We start from the raw sequence: 22,546 nt of genomic DNA, 5'->3' as shown, positions 1-22,546 counted from the left end.
TAAGAGCACGGGAGACTCAGAGAAGTGACACTGGCGATGCTTGTTTTACCATACTGGGGATGTTTATTTTACATCTTTGCAAGGTCAGATGTCGGGTCAGGATGACAGGCGTTGATTTAGCACAGAGAGCTGTTTCTATAGCCCTAATATAAGCCCCTTCCTCCATTTCCTCATTGGCTGAGTAATCAGGAAGATACGATCTTACATGTCTATAGCTGGAAGTGTCTCTGTTGCCTACCAGTTCCCGAATAACCACTCTGAGGCTTACTGTTAATTACAAACTGTTTGGCCTATTAGTTCAGGCTTATTATTAACTATCTCTTACAACTTAAATTAACCCATTTCTATTAACCTATATTTTACCACGAGGCTTATGGCTTGTTACCTCACATCTTGCTTCCCAGTGACTGCTCATGTCATCCAGACTCCGCCTTCTTTTTTCCTTATCTTTGCTTGGATTTTCCACCTGGCTCTATTCTGCCTGGCTATTGGTCAAATCAGCTTCTTTATTAACCAATGTTAATAAACATATTCATAGCCTACAGAAGGGCATCCCACATCATCTGTCATGTGGGTCTTATCTTTCCCTCTGCCACTTGTGTTTGTATGTGTCATGGCATTTTATCACAACAGCAAAAAGTAACTAGCACAGACTTCTAGAGACTAGGAAGGATGCTGGCAGTGGCAGGGAGGGGAAGGAAAGAGGGGTTGAGGATGGAAGAACAGATGTCAAGATCCACACATCCGTGTGTGTGTGTGTGTGTGTGTGTGTGAAGACAGTGAACCCCGATAACTTGTATGATTAGTGAAACACTGATAATAAAGTAAGAGAAAGCTGTGGGATGCTGGGAAAATCTTTTCTTAGTGGTCCTCATTTTGTCCATCTGTGAGTCAGAAAAATGAAAAGGCCCTGTGTGATAATTCTAGTACCGTGGTATTCAAATTAAGTTTCTATAGACTTTGGAGCATCTCCAACTGGCATATGTGGACATTGGCACAAGAATGTTAATTTAGAATTCGTCAGGGCTGGAGAGGTGGCTCAGAGGTTAAGAGCAGTGGCTGCTCTTCCAGAGGTCCTGAGTTCAATTCCCAGAAACCACATGGTGGCTCACAACCATCCGTAATGATATCTGGTGCCCTCTTCTGGCCTGCAGGGATACATGCAGGCAGGACACTGTAGACATAATAAATAAATAAATCTTTGAAAAAAGATTTTTAAAAATTCATCATTGGAAAGCAGTTCAAAACATCTCCAAGTCTTTCTCATCTCCTGAATCTTTTGAATGAATGTACAATGGAAAGTATGTAAGAGCCAGAGGGTGGGGAAGAGTGCTATGAAACCCTGACTGCTGGACATGGCAGGCCATTGCATCCAGGGCAGCATTGTGTCTCTGGTTACCTGTGTGAGCTCAGTCAGCATTCCAGCAGGAGCTCTAATTGGACTCGATGGATTAAAATGAATACATATAGAAACTTTTGAGTACTCATATAGGGGATGTGCGATGCAGCACTGTGTCATAACTGTGTCCCCAGGAGGCCACCCCATCCATGAATAAATAATGTCAAGCAATGCACGGTCTAAGACAACAAAGCTGTTCAGTTCAAACACCAGGGCTTACAGTCCCACTGTCTGGCTGCCCTGGCCGGTCCTCCCACATTCTCCGCTCGCTCCTTCTAAAGCCAAGCTGGGGACTGAACCTAGGGCCTCGTGCACGTGTGGCAAGTGCTCAGCTGTGTCAGCCCCCCATGTTCTTTTTCAACAGCTTCCTTTTGGTCCCCCGTTGGCAACAGAGTGCCAGTACTTGGTGAGTTTTCTAAACATCCAGCACCATAAATAAGGACTGTAGCATTTTCTTCAGTCTTGGGGCCAGTGCAGTCTCTATTGTTTTTCCATGCTTTTGATAGGGAGATGTTATATACTCTGGGGGGCAAGATAGTCTCCTCTCCACCCTGATGGTGCTCCCCCTGCTGGGCTGAGCACAAAGTGCAACCCCTGCAAGGAGGTTTGCACAATTGCAGTTGTTTTTCCTTTTTATTTTTTTACATTTATTTATTTGTGTGTATATACATGCGCATGTGTGTGCACGTGTGCGTGCGTGTGAGTGTGTGTGTGTGTGTGTGTGTGTGTGTGTGCCCCACTACCTCTGCTCTTCTAGTGTCTAAGACTTCTTAGCAGGAGGCCCGTGTGGCCCTGGTTTGTTGGACCAATGCTAGCTTCCTTCCTGCCTTCAGTCCCATGAGCTAGCTTCTTAAGGGGAATGTTGGCTGAAGATGTCATAAGTGCAATGCCACAGCATCTCTCCCCTGGACAGCATCCTGAGTCAGAGGGACCAGCATTGAGCACCCATTTCCCAGATATTCCCCCACTTCTCTTGGGCATGGTGTCACACCTCTCTGACTTCATAGACCTCATCTGTATCAGGAGCACTACACTCCCTACCTGTCTTCCTGCTAGGGTGGATGTCCATGGGATTCTGGGTGAGTTGCACACCTGGAAACACTGGAGACCAAAGTAGCTGTGCATCCATACGCATACCCTGTCTGCCGTTTTCCTTAGATCCCAAACATCTCCTCTTCCTGCCTGTCCCCCACCCATATTGGTCTGCACCTTTGAGTCTATGCTTAAAGTTGAGGGGGAAAGCCTCCAAATGCCTATTCCTTACTTAACTCCATGGAGCTCTGTGGCTAAGAACATGCTTCTCAGCCTTGAACTTAGACGTGGGAGGATTTTCTGAACTGCTTCCATCTTTGTCGCTGTGAGTGGGTGGGAGGGTGGGGCTCAAATCTGGACTTCAGTGCTTGACATTTCATTTGCAAATTTCAGAAGACAACCAGTTCTTGAAAGAGTCAATTCAGGAGAATAATACAGTGCATTAAAGGCACCCAGTGTGCGCCAGACATAGCACTGGGAGGGAAAAAGAGGGCAGGGATGGAGCCCAGTGGGTAGTGTCTGCCTAGCACACATGAACCCTTGGGTTACACCCCCAGCTCCCTAAAAAGCCTTCCACGAGGAAGGCTGAGGCAGGAGGACCAGAAACTTAAGTCATCCTCCACTGCAGGGAAGTTCAACGTAGCCTGGGCTACATGAGACCCGGTCTCAAAAGGAAAAGGGTGGGAAATAAGAGGGGCCTGGAGAGGAGGGAGAGGTGGCAGAAGAAGCAAGCAGAGGTGATGGAAACGTATCTCACCTCCTGCAAACATTGAGCAGGGACCATTCTAGCCCCTCTCTTTTTCTAACAGTCTTTTGTTGGGTCTTCCTGTATCCTTAATCTGCCCTTTAAAGCTTTTAGTTGTGTAACAAAAAACTCTGTGGCTTCAAAAGTTAGTGTGAAATTTCAGCCTAGCTCTCCACTGATTCTCTTGCTTCTCCAAGGTGTATGTGTGTAATTGATAGATCAGGGTGTGTATGTATATAATTGATACACTGGTGTGTATATGTACATAATTAATACACTCGTGTGTATATGTGTGTAATTGATACACTGGTGTGCATATGTACATAAATGACACACTGGAGTGTATATGTACATAATTGATAAACTAGTGTGTACATGTGCACAATTGATACATTGGTACGTATATGTGTGTAATTGATACACCAGTGGGGCGCATTTGTATTGAGCTGGTGATTGTTCATGTGTATGATTTTTTTCCGTGTGTGTGTGTGTGTGTGTGTGTGTGTGTGTGTGTGTGTGTGTAGGTCAGAGGACAGCTTTACAGAATTGATTCTCTTCTTTCCACCTTCATTTGGGCTCTGGAGATCAAACTCAGGTTGTCAGGCTGGCATGGAGAGGTCTTTGGGCTTGACCACAAGCACCTTTATCCAATGAGCCATCTCACTCACCCTGCCATGTAGCATATGGCAATAACAACCTCTAGCTTGCTCTTTGGAGTCTCAAAGGCCATTTTTGCTTAAATAGCAACTTTACATTTTGGTCTGTGTAGAGTGTAGCCTTCCTTGCCAGCCGCCTAGGCCCTGCCACAGTCCCCAAATAACACACAGGATGGTATATTAATTATGAAGCTGTTGGCTGTTTGCTTGTTTCTTACTGGCTATCTCTGACTTAAGTATTTAACCCATAATTGTTAATCTAAGTATTTCTCTTACCGGAGAAAGGGTCTGGACCTCTTACCTCTATGGCGGCTACATGATGCCTGCCTGTGTCTCTTTCCCAGACTCCTCCTCAACTCCTAGTCCCACCTATCTTGCTTCCCTATTGGCCAACAGTGCTTTATTGGGATATACACAGGGCTTCCCCATCAGGTCTGCAAAAGCCCAGTGAGGAAACAATAAAAAACCCCATATATATCATATTGTATCTGTCTCATTGATCTTATACTTCATATCAGAACCTATTCAGCCCTGACTGTAGACACTTGAGAAATATTTTGTCCCTAAGTGTAATGTAGGGTTAACTCCACCTAGACTTGTCTAACGTCTTCCCTCCTTCCCTCCAAGGCTCAAACCACTTATGGGCCACCATGACTGTAAACAGCAGGAGAGAAGCAAGGAGAGGTAGTGTCCGCTTCCTGGAAGGTCTCCACCTCTTCCCAGAAGGAGCATACATGTCCTCTGCCTTTACTAGCCCGGTCCTCTTCTTCCCTGTCTGTAACTCCTCCACCTGCTGGCTCAGAGGTTAACTCCCGAGCAAGCCTCCTGCTTCTCCTTTCTTTGGCTACCGAATAAAGGGATGTTTGATCCCAGCACTTGTCCCTTGGACATTGGGCGCTGGCTTTTCTTTGGGATGAGCCTGGACCTGGTTTTGAGCACACAGACACTCCCTCGGGAGTGGTTGTTCTGGGACCCTGACCTAACAGCACAGCACCATCAGCGTCTACCCATGAGAGCAGACAACGTACATCAGGCCAGAGCATCCAGGGAGGAGAAGCAGAGCAAGATGGGCACAGCACAAGCCCCTCCTCCAGCAATCTTTCCCCACAGAACCCTCTCTCTGCCCCCAAACCAACCCCGCCAGACCTGAGGAAACCAGGTAATGTCAGTGACCTAGTTTCCAACATAAGTAATATGGAAAGCTAAATCAAAGAAAGCAAGAAGTAAAGTCCACACAACTCCTTTCCCCCACCCGAAACTGCAGGAGACTCGGTCAGTGCTAGTTGAATGGATGAGTATATCCTCCCATCCATTCGAGTAACAAGGCAGTAACAAGGCAGCCATGCATCCTCGTTTGCTTGGGTAGTAGTAATGGGGCCAGGGCTGGGTAACAATTCCCTGGGTAGAAAGACAGGGAAACCCTATGGACATAAGAAGGAAAGCATGGGAAAGAGAAGAGCCTTTCATCACAGTGGGAATTTTCTGCTGAGAAAGGCAGGAGACTTTGGATGTTATTGATAACGCCCTAACTACCCAAGGAAATAGTTTATGTTTCCCAGAAGACATCTTGTCTAAGGCAATAAATAAAATGAACTCACATGGTATCCAAATGATGTAGAACCCTGAGTTTCTAGCCCTTCCCTAAACCTAAACAATGTCCCCCAGTAAATTCATCTTAAGACATTGTCTACAAAAGAAAGTGCTTTCAGATGGAAGCAGGTGCAGAGAGCCACAGCCAGACATTATGTAGAGTCTAAATTGGAGGTCTCCATCAGGTCCCTCCCTTCAGAGCTCAGGAAAACCCCACAGAAGAGGGGGAGGGAAGACTGTAGGAGCCAGAGGGGATGGGGACACCAGGAGAACATGGCCACTGAATCAGCTATGCATGGCTCACATGGTCTCACTGAGACTGAAGCAGCAAGCACAGGGCCTGCAAAGGTCTGCACAGGTCCTCTGTGTAGTTGTGATGACTGTTAGCTTGGTGTTTTGTGGGACTCCTCACTCCTAACTCCTTTTATGGGAACCAGTGTGTCTCCGACTCTTTTACCCACTTTTGGGACTCTTTTCCCCCTATTGGGTTGCCTCGACCTGCCTTGATATAAGAGCTTTTGCCTTGCTTTATTGTATCTTGTTTTGTCAGATTTGGTTATTTTCTCTTGGAGGTGTGCTCTTTTCTGAAGGGAAACAAAAGGGGAGGGGCACAGGGGAGGGGGGATGGTGGGGACAGCTGGGAAGAGGGGAAACTATGATCTGGATATATTGTGTGAGAGAAGAATCTTTTCTTTTTTCTTTCTTTCTTTTTTTTTTTGTTTGTTATGGTTTTGGTTTTTCAAGACAAAGTTTCTCTTTGTAACTTTGTAGACCAGACTGGCCTTGAACTCCCAGAGATCCGCCTGCCTCTGCCACCCCAGTGCTGGGATTAAAGGCGTACTCCACCACTGCTCCCGACTATTTTCAATTAAGAGAGAGGGGTAGAGGGGACACTTAGCCACCTATGGAAATGTGAGAGATACCAAAATCCCATTATAAAGATACTTCATGGGGCTAGAGAGGTGGATCAGTGGTTGAGAGCACTGGATACTCTTCCAGAGGACCTGGGTTCAATTCCCAGAACCCACATGGCAGTTCAGCTCACCACTGTCTGTTACTCCAGTTCCAGGGGTACAATACCTTCACACATACATACATGCAGGTAAAACACCAATGTGCATAAAATAAAAATAAATTATTTTTAAAAAGAGAGATGCCTTGCTGGGCATTGGTGGCACATACCTTTAATCCCAACACTTGGGAGGCAGAGGCAGGTGGATCTCTGAGAATTCGAGGCCAGCCTGATCTACAGAATGAGTGCCAGGATAGGCTCCAAAGCTACACAGAGAAACCCTGTCTCAAAAAACCAGCAGTTGAGAGCTCTGGCTGTTCTTCCAGGGTTCCGTTCCCAACACCAAAGGCAGCTACCAACAACCCAACAACCTATAACTCCAGCTCAAAGGGATCCAATACACTCTTGTGGCCTTCATGGGCTCCTGCATGCACATGGCAGACACACATATTGTGTACACAGACATATAAACAAAAAATAAGCCCAGCATGGTGGTGCAAGCCTATTATACTTTCTTGGGAGTTGGGGGTGATTGGCTACATAGCAGGGTAGAGGCCAGCCTGGGCTACACAGAACTCTGTGAAGGAGAAAAGGATGAAGAAGAAAAGGAGAAGGGGAAAGAAGAAAGAAGAACAAAAGAAACAATGCAAAGGTCCTTAGAGAAAGAAATGAAAACTTGGCCATCTCTGCTGCCCTGAAATTTTATTTGGAGAATTGAGTGATACCCAAAACTCCCAAGCTTTGGACCACATAGGCTGTGCTTGCAGGAGGGGTTTTAGCTATTGCAGAGTCTCTACAAAGTTTCAGGTAGACATAGAGAAAAACAGCTGCTTCAGAGATACATCTCTAGAATATCACACCAAAGCACCACCTGGAGTCCCAACTTGGTCCCTTTAACCATAAAATAACTCCTCTGAGACTCAGTTTTCTCATCTGTCAAATGGGAGATGATGATGCCACCTACCTCAAGTTACACCCTTGGTCTGGAGCTTGGGGTATGAGATGAAGTCAATATACAAGACTATTATTGTTATTCTGGTGGGGGTGGGCAGCTACACTCACTCACAGGCTGGAGGAAGTTCCTACTGGAATATGAATGGGGTGATGAATTCCCTTTTAGGTAGAAGTCACCAACTTCTAAACCAAAGCAGTACTAATGTTTGGACCAGATTATACGATCTCAGGTGAGCTACCCCTATCACCTCCAACTCCCAAAAGATTACAGGCTTGTACCAACATGCTGGGCTTGTTTTTTATTTATATGTCTGTGTATGTGTCTGTGCTTCTGCCATATGCATCCATCCCAGTTCCTCATCTCCGTTTCCTAATCCACTAAGAAGCTACTTACTGTAGCACTGTTCACAGCAGGCAAGGTAGGGAATCGTGGAAGGTGACAGAAGAATGAACGGACAGATATACATATATACATACATACATACATACATACATACATATTAGATGGCCACAGACATGGTGGAATACCATTCAGCCATTAGAAGGAATGAAATTGCATCGTTTGTGGCAACATAGAGATCTTAATGTTAAGTAAAACAAATAAGACACAGAAAGATAAATACTCCTGAGATCCTAAACTAGAGAGCAGAGGAGAGGTCATTGGAGGCCAGGAAGGGTAGGGAGGCTGGGAAAGGGAGAGATATTGGTTAACAGTTAACAATGTAACAGCAGAGGAATACAGCAGGTAACAGGTAACTGCAGGAGAATACAGCAGTTGACAATAGAATTGACAGAGGACTACAAAAGGTAACAATGTAACTGCAGAGGAATACAATAGGTAACAATGTAACTGCAGAGGAATATACTTCTGACTCTATTACAAAAGGCTATTTATGGTCAGCCATCTTGTATCATATAAAATAGTTACAAGAGGATGCTTTAAAAAAAGTTTGACAGGGTCTCATTAAGTAACCCTAGCTATCCTGGGACTCCCTCTATAGAGCAAGCTGGCCTCCAGCTCAGAGACCACCTGCCTCTGTACTCCCAAGTGCTGGGATTAGTGTTTCATCACACCAGGCCAGAGAATACTTCTAATGTCTTGTCACAAAGAAATAATTGATGTTTGAAATGATGAGCAATCTAAGTGTCCTGAGTTGCTCAATATAGTCTAAACATATCCCAGACCACCACACTGTGCCCATGAAGATGTACAGTTACGTTAGTTAAAAGGAAGAGAGATGACTGTTGCCCACATGAGCAATGCAACTCTGAGGCCAGGTTCAAAACAGTCCAGTGAATTTAGGAGACACACACACAGTCCATATCCTCAACCCCTTCAAGCCTCCATGTCTGCCTTCCTTAATATCTCCCTAGACTATTTGATACACCCTAAGGCCCTATGCCTCAAACTGCCAAACAAGAATGAAAGCCCCCCACACCACTCAACTCTACAGTGTCACAAAAAATATATTATCATCATATCATCATTTAAGTCACACTTGGGATCCGCAAGATACTTCAGAGGGTAAAGGCACCTGTCACCAAGCTAGAAGACAAGAGTGGTAGTCCAGAACCCGCATGTGGAAAGAGAGAACCAGATCCTGAAAGTTGTCCTCTGACCTCCACACTTAAGCCATGGCACACTCCTACACACACACACACACACACACACACACACACACACACACACACCTTTTTAGAGTGTAACTAAGTTGTATTCACTTCTCCCACCCTCTACATAGCTCTCAGCTTGGTACGCTGGCCTCCCACAGGGTGCACAGGTCCCACCATGAGGAGCTAGACCCATTGGTCAGCTTTACAGAAAACTCTACCCACGTCCCTCTGCTTCTCAGGCCTTTAGAAGAGAGGGTCCCAATGGCTTTGTGGTGGCACCACGTTGAAATTCAGCTCTGCAAATGGCTGGCTCCCTGTGACTTATATTGGAGTCCTCACCCTCTTGTCTGACCAGTGGTGTTGCAAGTTAGGAGTATACACCTTCACCCCACCCAACAAGGTTTCCTTAGGCTGTGATGTCCATGAAGGCCCTGAGTCAAACACAAGTATTCCAGTCACCCCTATCCAAAAGGTCTGAAGATTAACCCAGATTCTTAATCAGTCTGGAGAGGAAAGCAAAACCAATTTCACCCCAAGCCCCTGACACTCTGAATTTACAGACCTCATTGCCTGGAGGGAGCCGAACTCTATCAGCAAGATGAAATCTAAAATTAGAATCAAACTGTGGAATTTCAATTGCAGTCCCCAGAATACAGCCTGCCATTCCACAGACCAGGAATAGCATGGTGTGATGGTGCCAGACAAAGGAAGAAAGGACATTTTGCAAACCACAGCCAGGGCCACAGTTGACTCAGGGAAAGAACATGAAGGGTAGGGCCAGCATTCAACAAGGGTCTGCGTGGTGATCAAAGCTACAGGCAGCAGATATGTGAGGACCTGGCTGGGGTGCAGCAGGGACTCTGCCAAGGGATGTGACCTCTCTCCAACTGTCTCTTGTCTTTTAAAGCCTCAATTTCCAAAAAACAAAGCAACAATGACCCCCCAGGCTCTGTGGAGCCTGGCACATACCGGGTGGAGGAAGGAGCACTAAGGGGTTGAGTGAGCCTCCTCTTTGTAGTTTTTAAAATTACATTTGTTTAATCTATTTGTTGCTGGGATGGGGCATGTGGAGCCGAGGACAACTTACAGGAGTCAGTTTTCTCTTTCCACCAAGTGGGCCCCAGGAATCAAACTCTGGTTATCAGGCTTGACAGTAGGCACCTTTGCTGATGAGATCTCCCAGTCCAGGGTGAAACTCCTTAGGAAAGGAGGAAAAAAATAAACAAAACAAAACAAAACCAGGAGCTTGGAAGAAGGCTCAGTCAGTAAAGTGCTTGCTGTACAAACATGATGAAGTCTTGAGTGTGATCCATAGAAGAGTCAGGCACAGCTACATGTGACTGCATGTAGTTGTAACCCCACTGCTGGGGGTAGGGGAAGCAGAGACATGTGGGATTCTGGAGTTCACTGGCCAGCCAGATTTGTGGAGCTCTAGGGTCACTGAGAGACCTGGCCTCAAAATAACATAAGGTGAAAGCAGGTATAGTGGCTCATGTCTTTAATCCCAGCTCAAGACCAGCCTGGTCTACATAGTTCTAGGACAGTCAGGGCTCCTCCATAGTGTCTCAAAGGAAAAAGTAGAGAATGATCAAGGAAAACCTCAAATCCACCTCTTACATCCACAGGTTCACACCATACATGCATACATATGACATGCAGACACATCACAAATTCAGGATCCACGTGGGACCCCAGAAAGAGCCCTGGTAAGGGACAGGCCCTTCAGAATCTGTCTCCAGTGTCCCTGTCACCAGCGAGTGTGTTAGGTTACACTGTTGGTACACGGTAAGGCCTCAGTCAGTGCTGTTTTCTAATGATGAGACGATGGTAGGGAAACGGGTCAGGCTGGAGAAAAATGCTAGCATTTGTAGAAGGAGGAAAGTTTGGCTGGTCCATCTGCACTGAGCAGGATAATGACAGAGAACGAATCCCCACAAGCTCCTTAGCCCTTCCTCAGTCCCAAAGCTCTAATCGGAAAACCACACGTAACCCTAAGCAAATCACACCCCATCCCTGAGCAGAGACCTGCCCAGGAAAATGCTCCTGGGAAACATGCAGAATTGCCTCTTCTTGTGTCCAAGGAAACTCTTCCTTCCAGGAAGCAAAGAAGCCTCTTCAGTGATTCTCACCCTGTGAGTCGCAACTCCACTGGGGTTACATATCAGATATTTACATTACAATTCATGGCAGTGGTAAAATTGCTACATGAGGAACTGTATTAAGGGTCTCAGCGTTGGGAAGGTTGAGAACCACTGCTCTAGGTGAGATGCCGGCTACCCCTCCCGTCTTCCTAGTGCAAACAGCAGGCTGGTGGGCCCCGGGAAGCCTGCTCTAAGATGGGACAAGGTTTTCTCAGAGGCAGAAATGGGCACCCCTCGGAGAGTGTGTAATAAGTAGTTCAGCCCCAGTCATTAAAATCATCAGGCTGGGCTAGAGGTGTGACTCAGATGTGGACTGCTCGCTTAGCATGCACGAAGCCCCGGGTTCTGGGCCCAGCACTGTAAAAACAGGGATGGTGGTGCCCGAGTCTGTAATCCCAGCACTCAGGGGGTAGAAACAAAAAGATCCAAAGTTCAAGGTGATCCTTGGCTACCTAGTGAGTTGGAGGCTCTGGGCTACATGAGACCCTGCCTCAAAAGAAACAATTCAGTTCTTGTCGCCTTCCCTGAGATTGGGCAATACCAATACAGCTTCCTCCCCAAATCCCTCCTTTCTCTTCTCCTCCCCTGGGTTTCTTCAGGCAAGAGGAGGCGGGGCGCATATGCAGATGGGCGTGGTCTCATTCCAGCCCAGCCAGAGCAAGCTCTGGGGCCAGATCTACTGAGCCCAACTTGCACATGCACCCACACCTCCCCAATTGCCCGTCCCTACGCTGAGCTTGCCCTTTCTGAAGCCATCATGTCTGTGACCAAGAGTGCTGGGAGTCCCCAGGTAGCCGCCACTGTCAAGCTGGACCTTGTGTCATCTCCTGAGAGTACCAAGAAGATGCAGAGCCAGGATCCCAGTGTCGCGAATGAGAACTCTTCAGAGTCATCGAAGAAGACCAAGGGCATAACGTGAGTGTATGCAGCTCCCTGCCACCCCATGCCTGCTTCCATCAGCTCCCAGCCTGGACCTCCAGGTGGGTGTGTCTGACCCTCAACCCACTGTGCTGCCAGGAATGCTAAAGAGGAAAAAGTGGCAGCCACAGGCTGTGTCAAATAGCAAAGCTGAGGCCAGGTTTAGAATCTGAAAAGCCCTGAGAGGGAAACTGAGGCCCAACAGCTTTAAGCCACATGCTAAGGTTTACAGGCAGAGAAGAGGCTAGAATATAGTGCTGTCTGATAAAGTCAGTTGGGGCTTTTGGTGTCTAGGAAGGGAGACAGAACTTGGAAGGAAGTCGGGATCAGACCACAATGGCCTCAGGAACCAACAAATAAGCCTCTCCCTGTAGCAAGCCTGGCCCCTGCTGCCACTAAGGTTGCAGTGGTGTTACTCAAAGAACAGTCTGCAGAAGATTCTAGTTTCTTCCATTTCCTGGAAGATGGGTTCTGGAGAAGGGAGCATTCACAAAGTTTTTCAGAACATGACAAGCTGCAGGGCTCCAGCATGCTCTCCCTCATTTAACTTCACCAATACAGCCATCCAGCTAGCTCAGGCTCACACTTTAAGAAGAAAGTGGGACAACATCAGGGTTATATGGCACTTAACAGAGGACCAGAAGGACTGGATTCAGGTGGAATCCTGCCCTTCTCTCCTCCGAATCGACTTTCCTCATATGTAAAGCAGGGAGGAGCAGGTATGACCCAGCACATTAAAAGGAGTGTGAGTGTGTGTGTGTGTGTGTGTGTGTGTGTGTGTGTGTGTACTGCAAGTGAATATGGAGGAGAAGAATGTGTGGCAGAGAGGGAGAGGGTGCTGAAGGAATGGACTCAGTCTCTCTTCACAAGACACTGCCAGCCGTGTGACATGGCTCCTTTGTCCCTGGAACTGGTCCTAGGCCTTCTAAGTGCTAGAGATTACTAGAGTGAGCTGTGGAGACCCCTGAGTCACCTACAGGAGAACAGGGGTATTTCTCAACTTTGAGAGAACCAAGTGACTCTTGTCCTGTGTCCAGGGTGGTTGAGGGGGCAATTTCGGCTAGAGAGGACCTAGCGGGCCTTGGAGATAAGTCATATAGACTGAGTAGCATGCAGCTGATGGAGTCTGGCCTCTTGGGTTCAGTTCCCACTTACCAGCTGGAGAAAGTGAGAGTCTAGAAATGATGGCTTGCTCCTCCCAGGATGACCACACCTTCCATGTGAGCTGGAAGTCCCCAAGCATAGTACTTGTGTGTTCTAAGCTGCTTTAAAATATCTGTGATGGTGGTCCCAGGTCACCAAAGGAGTCAAAAATGAAACCCAAGCCTCTTAGCTCCTGAGTCAAAATTTTGTGTGACTTAGCACACTGCAAACTGGCTGAATGGCTGCGAGCTAAATTCTGATTTCCAGTCCTTTAGTTAGAAATTTCCTAAGTGACCCATTGACCCCTTCCCGGTTGCAAAACAGGCCCATCACTGGGGGCCGGGGGTTTAGATCTCTGTCAGCAATGTTGACACCCACAGGGAAAGGCAAAGGCATGCTGGGCTCTCCACCCCCTTTCTCCTCCGATTGTTCTTTAACTCCTACCAATCTGATGCTAGAGGGCTTGTGGGTTAAGGCAGAGACTGGGAGTTGGGTGAACTCTTTCAAAATAGCATTTTTCTTCACATTTGCAGAGGCTCTCCAGAGCCAGACATGTGCCCCCATAAAATGACAGAGCTGGGTAAGTAGCAGCCTTGGGTTGTAATCCTGGTTTGTCTGATTCCAGAATCCAGGCTCCTTCCAGGCTCCTGTCACTGATTTAAGATGATCTGCGGGCTGCAAGGGTTTTTGGGGAATTTTTAAGACTTCTAAAGGGTTAGATAGAAACTTAGGGCCCTGTTTCACAAGGTCAGGATACAGAGACATCTGAAATAAAGATGGGCTTGAAATTCACTGGGAGAGAAATTCCCAACTTGGAATTTTTCTCTCTTAATGACATTGTCCTCTGGATCAACTGCACATCTCTCTTAAATAGTAAATTGAGGCTGTGGGCACAACTCAGTTGGTAGAGTTCCTGTGGAGAGGGCACAAGGCCCTGGGTTTCATCCCCAGTACTGCATGAAGTGGGCATGGTGGCACACACCTGTAGTCCCAGCACTGGAGATGTGGAGTGGGACAATCAGAAGTTCAAGGTCACCCTCGGCTACATAGTGAGTTTGAGGCCAGCCTGTGCTACATAAGACCCTGTCTCAAAAAAAAGAGAGAAAGAGAGGAGGAAGAGAGATGGAGAAGGAGAAAGAGAGAGGAAGGAAGGGAAGAAAAGAAAGAAAAAATCATGAGTGTGTAGGTACTGAAGGCATTATTCAGTAGTAGAGCCTTTGCCCAGCATGCACAAGGCCCTGGGAGTGACCCCAAATACCATAAGTAAGCAATAACAGAAAGAGTGCAAGTCCTTTGCTTTAGTTTGGGTTTTATTGGGTTAGAGGTCCATGCCATTCTCCAGACAAATGTCCTGGGCTAAGAAGAAAAGAAAACCTCTCTGGAGAACAATCCCCAGATGACCCAGGTCACTTGACCTATGACTAAGAAATCATAGGTACTTTTGTCCTGTCTGCCTCTCCCCCTAGTCTTGGGGTGCAATCCTGACTCTGCCACAACTCAGGAAGTCAGGTTAGTCTCTGAGCCTCAGTTTCCTCCGTGATGACTCAGGGCTTTCCCTTTCTGCCCTTGTCCTGGATCTGCCTCCTAGAATTCAGCAGAAGCAGAAAAACAGAGCTGTGAAACAGATTGGCTTCCAGCCCTGGCTCCCAGTGTATCCATGGTCAAATCATTTAGGTACTTTTATGCCTCCATTTCCCATCTGCAAATTAAAACTCACAACAGTGCCTACCCTATTATCTTGCCAAGAAGACAAATGATATACATACTATTTAGTACAGTGACTCATATAGCCATGCTTCGTGGCATAGACTTCGCATGGAACAGTTCTGGACAACTTGGGTTGGGTGGTCACCTCCAGGAGACCCACATGTGCCAGGCAATGATACAGGAGCATCAAGGTGGCTGTGAACTTACCTGCCCGGTTTAACTGAAGTATTGACATGCGATGAGGGAATGGCTGCTAGATTCTCTCCCATCCCATGTCCTCAGCCCTCCTTCTTCTCCTGCAGTGGGTTCCAGACATTGGTTCATCTGGTCAAAGGCAACATGGGCACGGGGATCCTGGGACTCCCCCTGGCTGTGAAGAACGCAGGCATCTTGGTAAGAGGAATGGCAAAGTGAGGCCATTATGAAGAGTTGTGGGATGGGGGAGGAGACAGTGATGGGTTAAAACACCCTGTAGCAGACAGTGTCTCTGGGTTAGGTAACTGACATGGACCTAGAATCCAACTATCGAGCCTGAGTCTGAGTTCTGACTTGGCTACAGACGCCAGGAGTTCAGTCAGCACTGTTGATCACTCTCAGGCCTCAGCTTACTCTTTCGTAGAAGTTAAGGGTTGGAGTTGGACGGGTTATCCAATCTGGCTTTACAGAGCCTCGGTGTCCCCGAGGACACCTCAGAGGCCACCAAAGGAACACGTGGTCAAGACTTTAGTTCCCCTACTCCCATCACAAACTTCATCATGATTGCTATGTGTACTTTTTGGACATTACTTGAGATTGCTTTCGGAAAGACAAGCAAAATGGCTTTCAACTCAGTTTTCTAGAAAGTTCTTTCAGAGATAGCAAATGGCTCAGTAGATAAAGGCACTGGCTGCCGAGTCCAATGACCCAAGTTTGATCCCTGGAACCCACATGAGAGAATGAGAGAGAGAGGACCTCCTCTGACCTCTGTGCCCTAACCTCCATGCATGTACTGTGGCATACTGGAGTCCCCACCCCCAATAAGTGTGTGTGTGTATGTGTGTGTGTGTGTGTGTAGGGGGTGTCCTTGAGCCCTTAGCAGTATTTGCCCTACTAAATTATCTTCTCTCCCACCTGTTCATGTCTGACCTGCCTGCAGATGGGCCCGCTCAGTTTGCTGGTGATGGGCCTCATTGCCTGCCACTGTATGCACATCCTGGTCAGGTGTGCCCAGCGCTTCTGTCACAGGTGAGGAGTGTCCCATGTCTGGGGTCTCGGGAACATCCCCCAAACCTCTTACATTAGAAGAGTTTCCTTCTCCATAGTCTCCATGATTGCCAAGAAAAAAAGCTTCAGGGATGGAGAGATCTCTGGAGAGGTCTGGACACATGGTTCCTTAGGTGACCTCAATCTGCCCTGTCTGGTCTGCCCACCTGGATAGTGAGTGTAGACAACCCTTGCCTGTCCCTGCCTCTAAGAGTTAAACCCAGTTCAGTGAGAACCATGGGTCTAGGCACCACTATACCCCTGCCAGACGTGTTGTTGTTCATGCTGTGTGGTAACTCCTCAACTTACAGGTGAGAACAAAGCACAATGGAATTACAACCAGACATCATAGCCTCCATTGGAACCTGCTGTGTGGACTTCGTGTTCTTTGCACGCTGTATCTGTGTGGTCTTGGTCTGGGTCCCTTGACTTTTTTTTTAACCTGTGAGTTGTGGGGCATGGAGGAATCCCTGAGTAGATGTGTAAGGAGTGGAGAAAACCCTGAGTGGATATGTAGTTTTGACATGTGCCCTGGCAGAGCAGGGGGGTGGTTAGGTGGGAGAGGCTATTACTTTGAAGCAGGGAGCTTGGACTTGGCAGGATATGTTCCAAGGACACAAGTGTGTGGCTGGGAGTCTGGACTGCAGGTCAGGTGGCAGAGGGGTGGGAGAGCCTGGACTGCAGGCCTTGAAAGTATGCTGTACAGGAAGATAAGCAGACACAGAGACATAGAAGCATAACTGTGGCCGGGCATTGGTGGCACACGCCTTTAATCCCAGCATTCGGGAGTCAGAGGCAGGTGGGTCTCTGTGAGTTCGAGGCCAGCCAGGTCTACAGAGTGAGCTCCAGTATAGCCTCCAAAACAATACAGAGAAACCCTGTCTCGAAAAACAAAAACAAACAAACAAAAAAAAAGAAACTTAACTGTGTTAGTCTCAAAGAATACAGTATGAATATAAAGATGACTTTTATTATGCTATCCTTATTTAAGACCTTCCACAACTGGCAATATTTACAAGAGGTCCTATATACTAATGATCGCTCCCGGCAGACAGTGATCACAGCCAATGCCCCCAAAGCCTTCCCAAGGTGAAGCTCAAAGAGATAGCAAAACCCTCCTCTGCTCCTAGAGTGACTGTTGCTAGTATATGAAGCAACTGGCAGCCACAGCTTCCTCTTCAGGGTTGACAGCAGCCTGTGGCTGCTCCCTGACAGAGACCTCCTACCCAGATTATGTAAACCCGCCTCCTTGTTCAGCTGTGCACACTAAGCCTGGCTCCTCAGCCAGATGGATACAATAAATGAACTGGGGTTCTGGCTGCTGTGGTTGGTGCCTCACAGCAGAGCGAGCATGGCCGCACTGGATCCCAGCTTTTCTGTACGTCGGTCTGTCCTTTTCCTTTCTTCCTTCCCTCATCGTTCCAGTTAGATCGATCTCTGGATCAGTGCAGAGCATTGCAAGGAGCGTACGCATGTGTGCATGCATGTACACATGTGACATAGCACACTGTGGAGGTCAGAGGACAGTCTCAGCTGTCAGTCCTGGCCTTACGTCTTGTTTGGAAAAAGGTCTCTTATTCACTGCTGCATATACCAGGCCACACAGCCAACACAGTGGCAGGGATTCAAGGACTCTCCTGTTTCTACCTTTCATTCTGCAGGAATTACGGACCTGTGCTACTGAACCTGCTTTTAGGTGGGTTCTGGGATTTGAACTCAGGTCCTCATGTTTACCCGGCATCTCCCCAGTTTAGCCTCTCATCTCTTTAAAATCATAATCTTGCCGGGCTGTGGTGGCTCACGCCTTTAATCCCAACACTTGGGAGGCAGAGGCAGGCAGATCTCTGTGAGTTCGAGGCCGGGCTGGACCAATAGCCTCCAAAACCCTGTCTCGAAAAACCAAAAAAAAAAAAAAAAATCATAATCTTAGGTTAATCTGTCTCTTACAATGCCATATGTGCTTTGTCCTACAGACTCAACAAGCCCTTCATGGACTATGGGGACACAGTGATGCACGGACTGGAAGCCAGTCCCAATGTCTGGCTGCGGAACCACGCCCACTGGGGGAGGTACCTCGTTCTCTCTTTGTTTACACTAGGATAGGATATGAAGGAGAAAGCAATACTTCTTTCCTGACAAGGTGGCTCCGAGGTCAGACTCTCCACAGGGAGGAAGGTCACTGCCAACATCACCTAGCCAGTTCTATAGCTCTCATGATAGGTGTTCATTTACTGTACATTTTTAGGAAACCACAGTTTTCCCTGCCAACAGCACAGGGAAGGAGACTGCTCTGGCATTACCCATGGTTCATTGGGAAGGACAGACAGCCTAGAGCTTGATTATGCAACACCCATGGGATACACATGAAAGAGGTTCTGGCTACTACCAAATGGGTCAAGGGTTATGGGGGCCAAGGGAAGGGGGGTGTGTCAGGGCCAGGGTGGCTTCCCTGGGACAGCTGGGATGGACTCTACAGAAAGCAGCCTTGAAGGATGAAAAGTTACTTAGTGGGGAGAAGGCAGGGTCTAAAGGACCTTTCCGGAAGGGGCAAAGCTGGGGTGCAAGCCGCATGGAGATGTGACAGGTTCATGCTACAGAAAGACCAGGTGGCAAGAAGGCAGAGTCAGGGTGGGGAGACTGAGGAAGGTGCCCAGTCATATTGTCTATTTTAGTTTTAGTTGTTTCATATGTAGTTATTTGTTTGGGGGAGGGATTCATGCAGAGGTCAAAGGACAATCCATGGGAGTTGGTCCTCTCCTCCTCTCATGTGAGTCTCAGGGGTTGAACTCGGGTCATTGGTTTGGCAGTGAGCATCATTATTTACTGAGCCATCTCACTGGCCTATAGTGTGTATTTCAGACCCTCCCTAATAGCTTGTTATTTTCTTTTCAAAGAGTATTTATTTGTATTACTTTTAACTATATGGGGTGTGCATATGAGTACAAGTGCCCCCAAAGGCTGGAAACATCAAATCCCCTGGAGCTAAAGTTATATCTGGCTGTGATGTAGGGCTTGGGAACCAAACTCTGGTCTTCTGCAAATGCAGTATATGCTCTTAACCACTGAGCCATCTTGCCAGCAGAAAGCAAGAGAGATTTTAATTTTAAAGCATGTGTTCATTCTTGAAAGGTTCGTCTAGCTTCTGTGAGACTATAAGGCAGCAAAGGGCAGACTTTGGGGAGGAAAGGGTTATTCAGTTTACACTTCAGCATTGCAGTTCATCATTGCAGGACAGGGCAGGATCCCAGAGGCCAGAGCTGATGAAGAGGCCATGGAGGGGAGCTGCTTATTGGCTTACTTCCCCTGGTCTGCTCAGCCCACCTTCTTATAGAACCCAGGACCACCTGCCCAGGGATGGCACCACCCACCATGGGCTGGGCCCTCCCTCAATGATCACTAAATGAGAAAATGCCTTACAGCTGGATCTCACTGAGGCATTCCCTCAACTGAGGCTCCTTCCTTTGGTGACTCTGGCTTGTGTCAAGTCCACACACAAAACCAGCCAGTGCAGCTTCAGTGGGTCAGGTGGTACTTTTGACATTGCATCCAAACTTTGAACAGGATGTGTGCCATTGCTTAGGGCTTCACTGCCTGGCTTCTTAAAAGACTGGGCCACAGGCTGGGGAGATGACCCAGTGGATACAGCGCTTGCCACACGAGCATGAAGGTCAGAGTTCAGATCCCTCCGACCCATATTAAAGTCAGGGAGGCGGCCCACCTGGAATAGCACTTGGGAGTCCAAGACAGGATCACTGGGGGGGGGGGAGCTGGCATAACCAGATTAGCAGAATTACTGGGCTCTGGATTCAACAACAAACCTTCCCTCAATAATATAAAGTGGAGAGGGGTGGGGGAGGACACTTGGCATAAACCTCTGGCCTCTACACACACATATGCACATGCACACAGTGTACACAAACACCATGAGCATGCATATAGTCACACACAGTAAACATGCCTACACACAGGTAAACATGCATATAGTCACACACAGTAAACATGCATATAGTCACACACAGAAACATGCATATAGTCACACACAGTAAACATGCATATAGTCACACACATTGAACACGCATATAGTCACACACAGTAAACATGCATATAGTCACACACAGTAAACATGCATATAGTCACACACAGTAAACATGCATATAGTCACACACATTGAACATGCATATAGTCACACACAGTAAACATGCATATAGTCACAGACAGTAAACAAGCATATAGTCACACACATTGAACATGCCTACACACAGGTAAACATGCATATTCACTCACAGTGTACACACAGTGAACATGCATGCACAACACACTAAACATGCATACACAAACATGCACACAGTGAACATACATACACACACAGACCATAAAAGGGGAGGGTGAGGGAGAGAGAGACAGAGAGAGAAACAGAGAGAGAAAGAGAGAGAGAGAGAGAAACAGAGAGAGAGGAGAGAGAGAGAGAGAGAGAGAGAGAGAGAGAGAGAGAGAGAGAGAGAGAGAGAGAGAGAGAGAGAGAGAGAACGAGAACTCTAATTACTTCCTGGAATTCACTCTTTCTTGTCTCTACCCTTTCTATTTACACTGAGATTTCTTTCGCTATGGTCCTAAAAGACCTTTCTGTTGAGCCTTCCCTACCCTAGGGACATCTCAGCAGCTAGAGGGGCAGCCATTTCTTCTCCTTCTCTTGGCTCTGTTGGCCTTTCTCCCAGTTTCCTTCCCCATTCTCTATGTGTACTACACTGTAGGTCTCTGTCTATCAAACAGAGATAGACAGGGTTGTTCTGAAGGGTTGGTGTTGGGGAGGGTTTCAGCACCAGGTGTATTGAGAGGGGTGTGGTAAAGAAACTGCCGACATCACTGCTCCACGGTATGGTTAGGAGGAAGGTTTGTATAAGAGCAAGAACAGCCTGAGACATCCGGAAGAGCCCAGAGTAGAGAGAGAAAGTAGACTGACATGGCCAGCAGACTTGGCGTGGCTGGGACTATCTGTGAGAGAGGCCTGAAGAGCAGAGGATAGAGAATAGCGAAAGCATAGTAAGAATGGCCAGAACAGAGAAGAGTGGGGATAGGGGTTATAAAAAGGATGAGTAGCTGGGGGTGGGGAAGTTTGGGGTAGAAGAGGAGCAAGAAGGGCTAGGATACCAGCATGGACTTTGAAATGTGTAACGGGCCCTTGTGATACTGAGGGAGCCTGAAGGCCGGCCTGCACTTTGATAAGCAACCACAGGTATAGGTCAATAGAGAGCCTTATGTCCCTTCTGCCAGAGGTAAGGGAAATGACTCCTTTTGGCAAATGGAAGCCGGTTTCATCAGTTCCTGAGGAAGGCTGGCTTTTATCTAACCCCCAGAAAATCTATAGTCCAGCACACTAAGCATGTTTCTGGACATATGGACTGCCTTTTGGAGTTTGGGGAATTCGTTTCCTTTGGATCTGACAGTTGGGACCTCTACCCTTTCCTTTTCAGACTCTGCTTTTCAACCTTGATCTACCTCCTTGAGGCTTTGTCCATTGGCACAACTCAGCATCCCAGCTGCTAAGACACAGTGTTCAGCTTCAGATACCAAATGAGTGTGTCCTGTCCCCTTCTCCTAGGCCCATCCTTCCTCCTGAGCGGTCCAAGTCAAAACCAGGTACATCATGTAAGATATCTATCCCCTACCGGCTGGTCCATGGTCAGCGTCCCCAAACTTTGAACACACTTTCATCCCCCTGTCCTAGTGGCCACAGTTTCATGCAACTGCACTCTCCCTCTTCATGGAGGGAATCTGCTGTCACACCCCCTCTAGCTAGGTCTTGCTCCCACAGTGAACACTGCTCTTGGAAGGCAGTGAAGCCTACCTGTTCCCTCGCACAAACGCTTCCTCGTTCCTCTTTCTCCACCTCCTCCTCCTATTTTTTATTGTCTCTTCCTCCCTCCTTCTCTTCTTTATTCCTCCCTCTCTTCCTTTCTCTTCTTCTCCCCTTCCAAAGGTGCCTTTTCTTGTGTATTATTTTTCCCATTTTCACTTGTATGTGTGATGTGAGGACGTTTGCATGTGTAGGAGTACACGCAGGGCACATGTACGCTCGTGAATGTGGAGGCCTGAGGTTGATGTCAGAATCATCATCCATCACTCTTGCACTCGTTGAGGCCGGGCCTCTCAATCAAATCCAGAGCTTGCTGACATGGCTAATTTCATTAGCCGTCTTGCTATGGAGATCCATCTCCATTTTCCAAGGCTGGAAGAGCAACATGCACACCTGGCATCTATGTGGATTCTGGGGATCGGGACTGCACTAACTACTGAACTGTCTCTCCAGTCAATGGTAGTCTAAGAATGCTTCTTTCTTTCCATCTCCACAATTCATTAATATTCTCTGTCTCTGTCTCTCTCTGTGTGTGTGTG

General features: G+C 47.5%; 1 protein-coding gene across 1 annotated transcript in view; it reads left to right on the top strand.

The window, feature by feature from the left end:
- The first annotated feature begins 11,789 nt into the window (after window positions 1–11,789).
- Window positions 11,790–22,546, top strand: part of Slc36a2 (solute carrier family 36 member 2) — a 28,428-nt gene continuing 17,671 nt past the window's right edge. The window contains exons 1-4 of the mRNA XM_005067751.4: window positions 11,790–12,058; window positions 15,214–15,304; window positions 16,047–16,135; window positions 18,127–18,222. Of these exons, the coding sequence (XP_005067808.1) occupies window positions 11,901–12,058; window positions 15,214–15,304; window positions 16,047–16,135; window positions 18,127–18,222 (434 nt within the window). The 5' untranslated portion in view covers window positions 11,790–11,900. The remainder of the gene's footprint in view (window positions 12,059–15,213; window positions 15,305–16,046; window positions 16,136–18,126; window positions 18,223–22,546) is intronic.

Source organism: Mesocricetus auratus, unplaced genomic scaffold (genome assembly GCF_017639785.1).
Source record: "Mesocricetus auratus isolate SY011 unplaced genomic scaffold, BCM_Maur_2.0 Super-Scaffold_100007, whole genome shotgun sequence".
Classification (NCBI taxonomy): Eukaryota; Metazoa; Chordata; class Mammalia; order Rodentia; family Cricetidae; genus Mesocricetus; species Mesocricetus auratus.
This window is presented reverse-complemented; position numbering and strand designations above follow the sequence as displayed.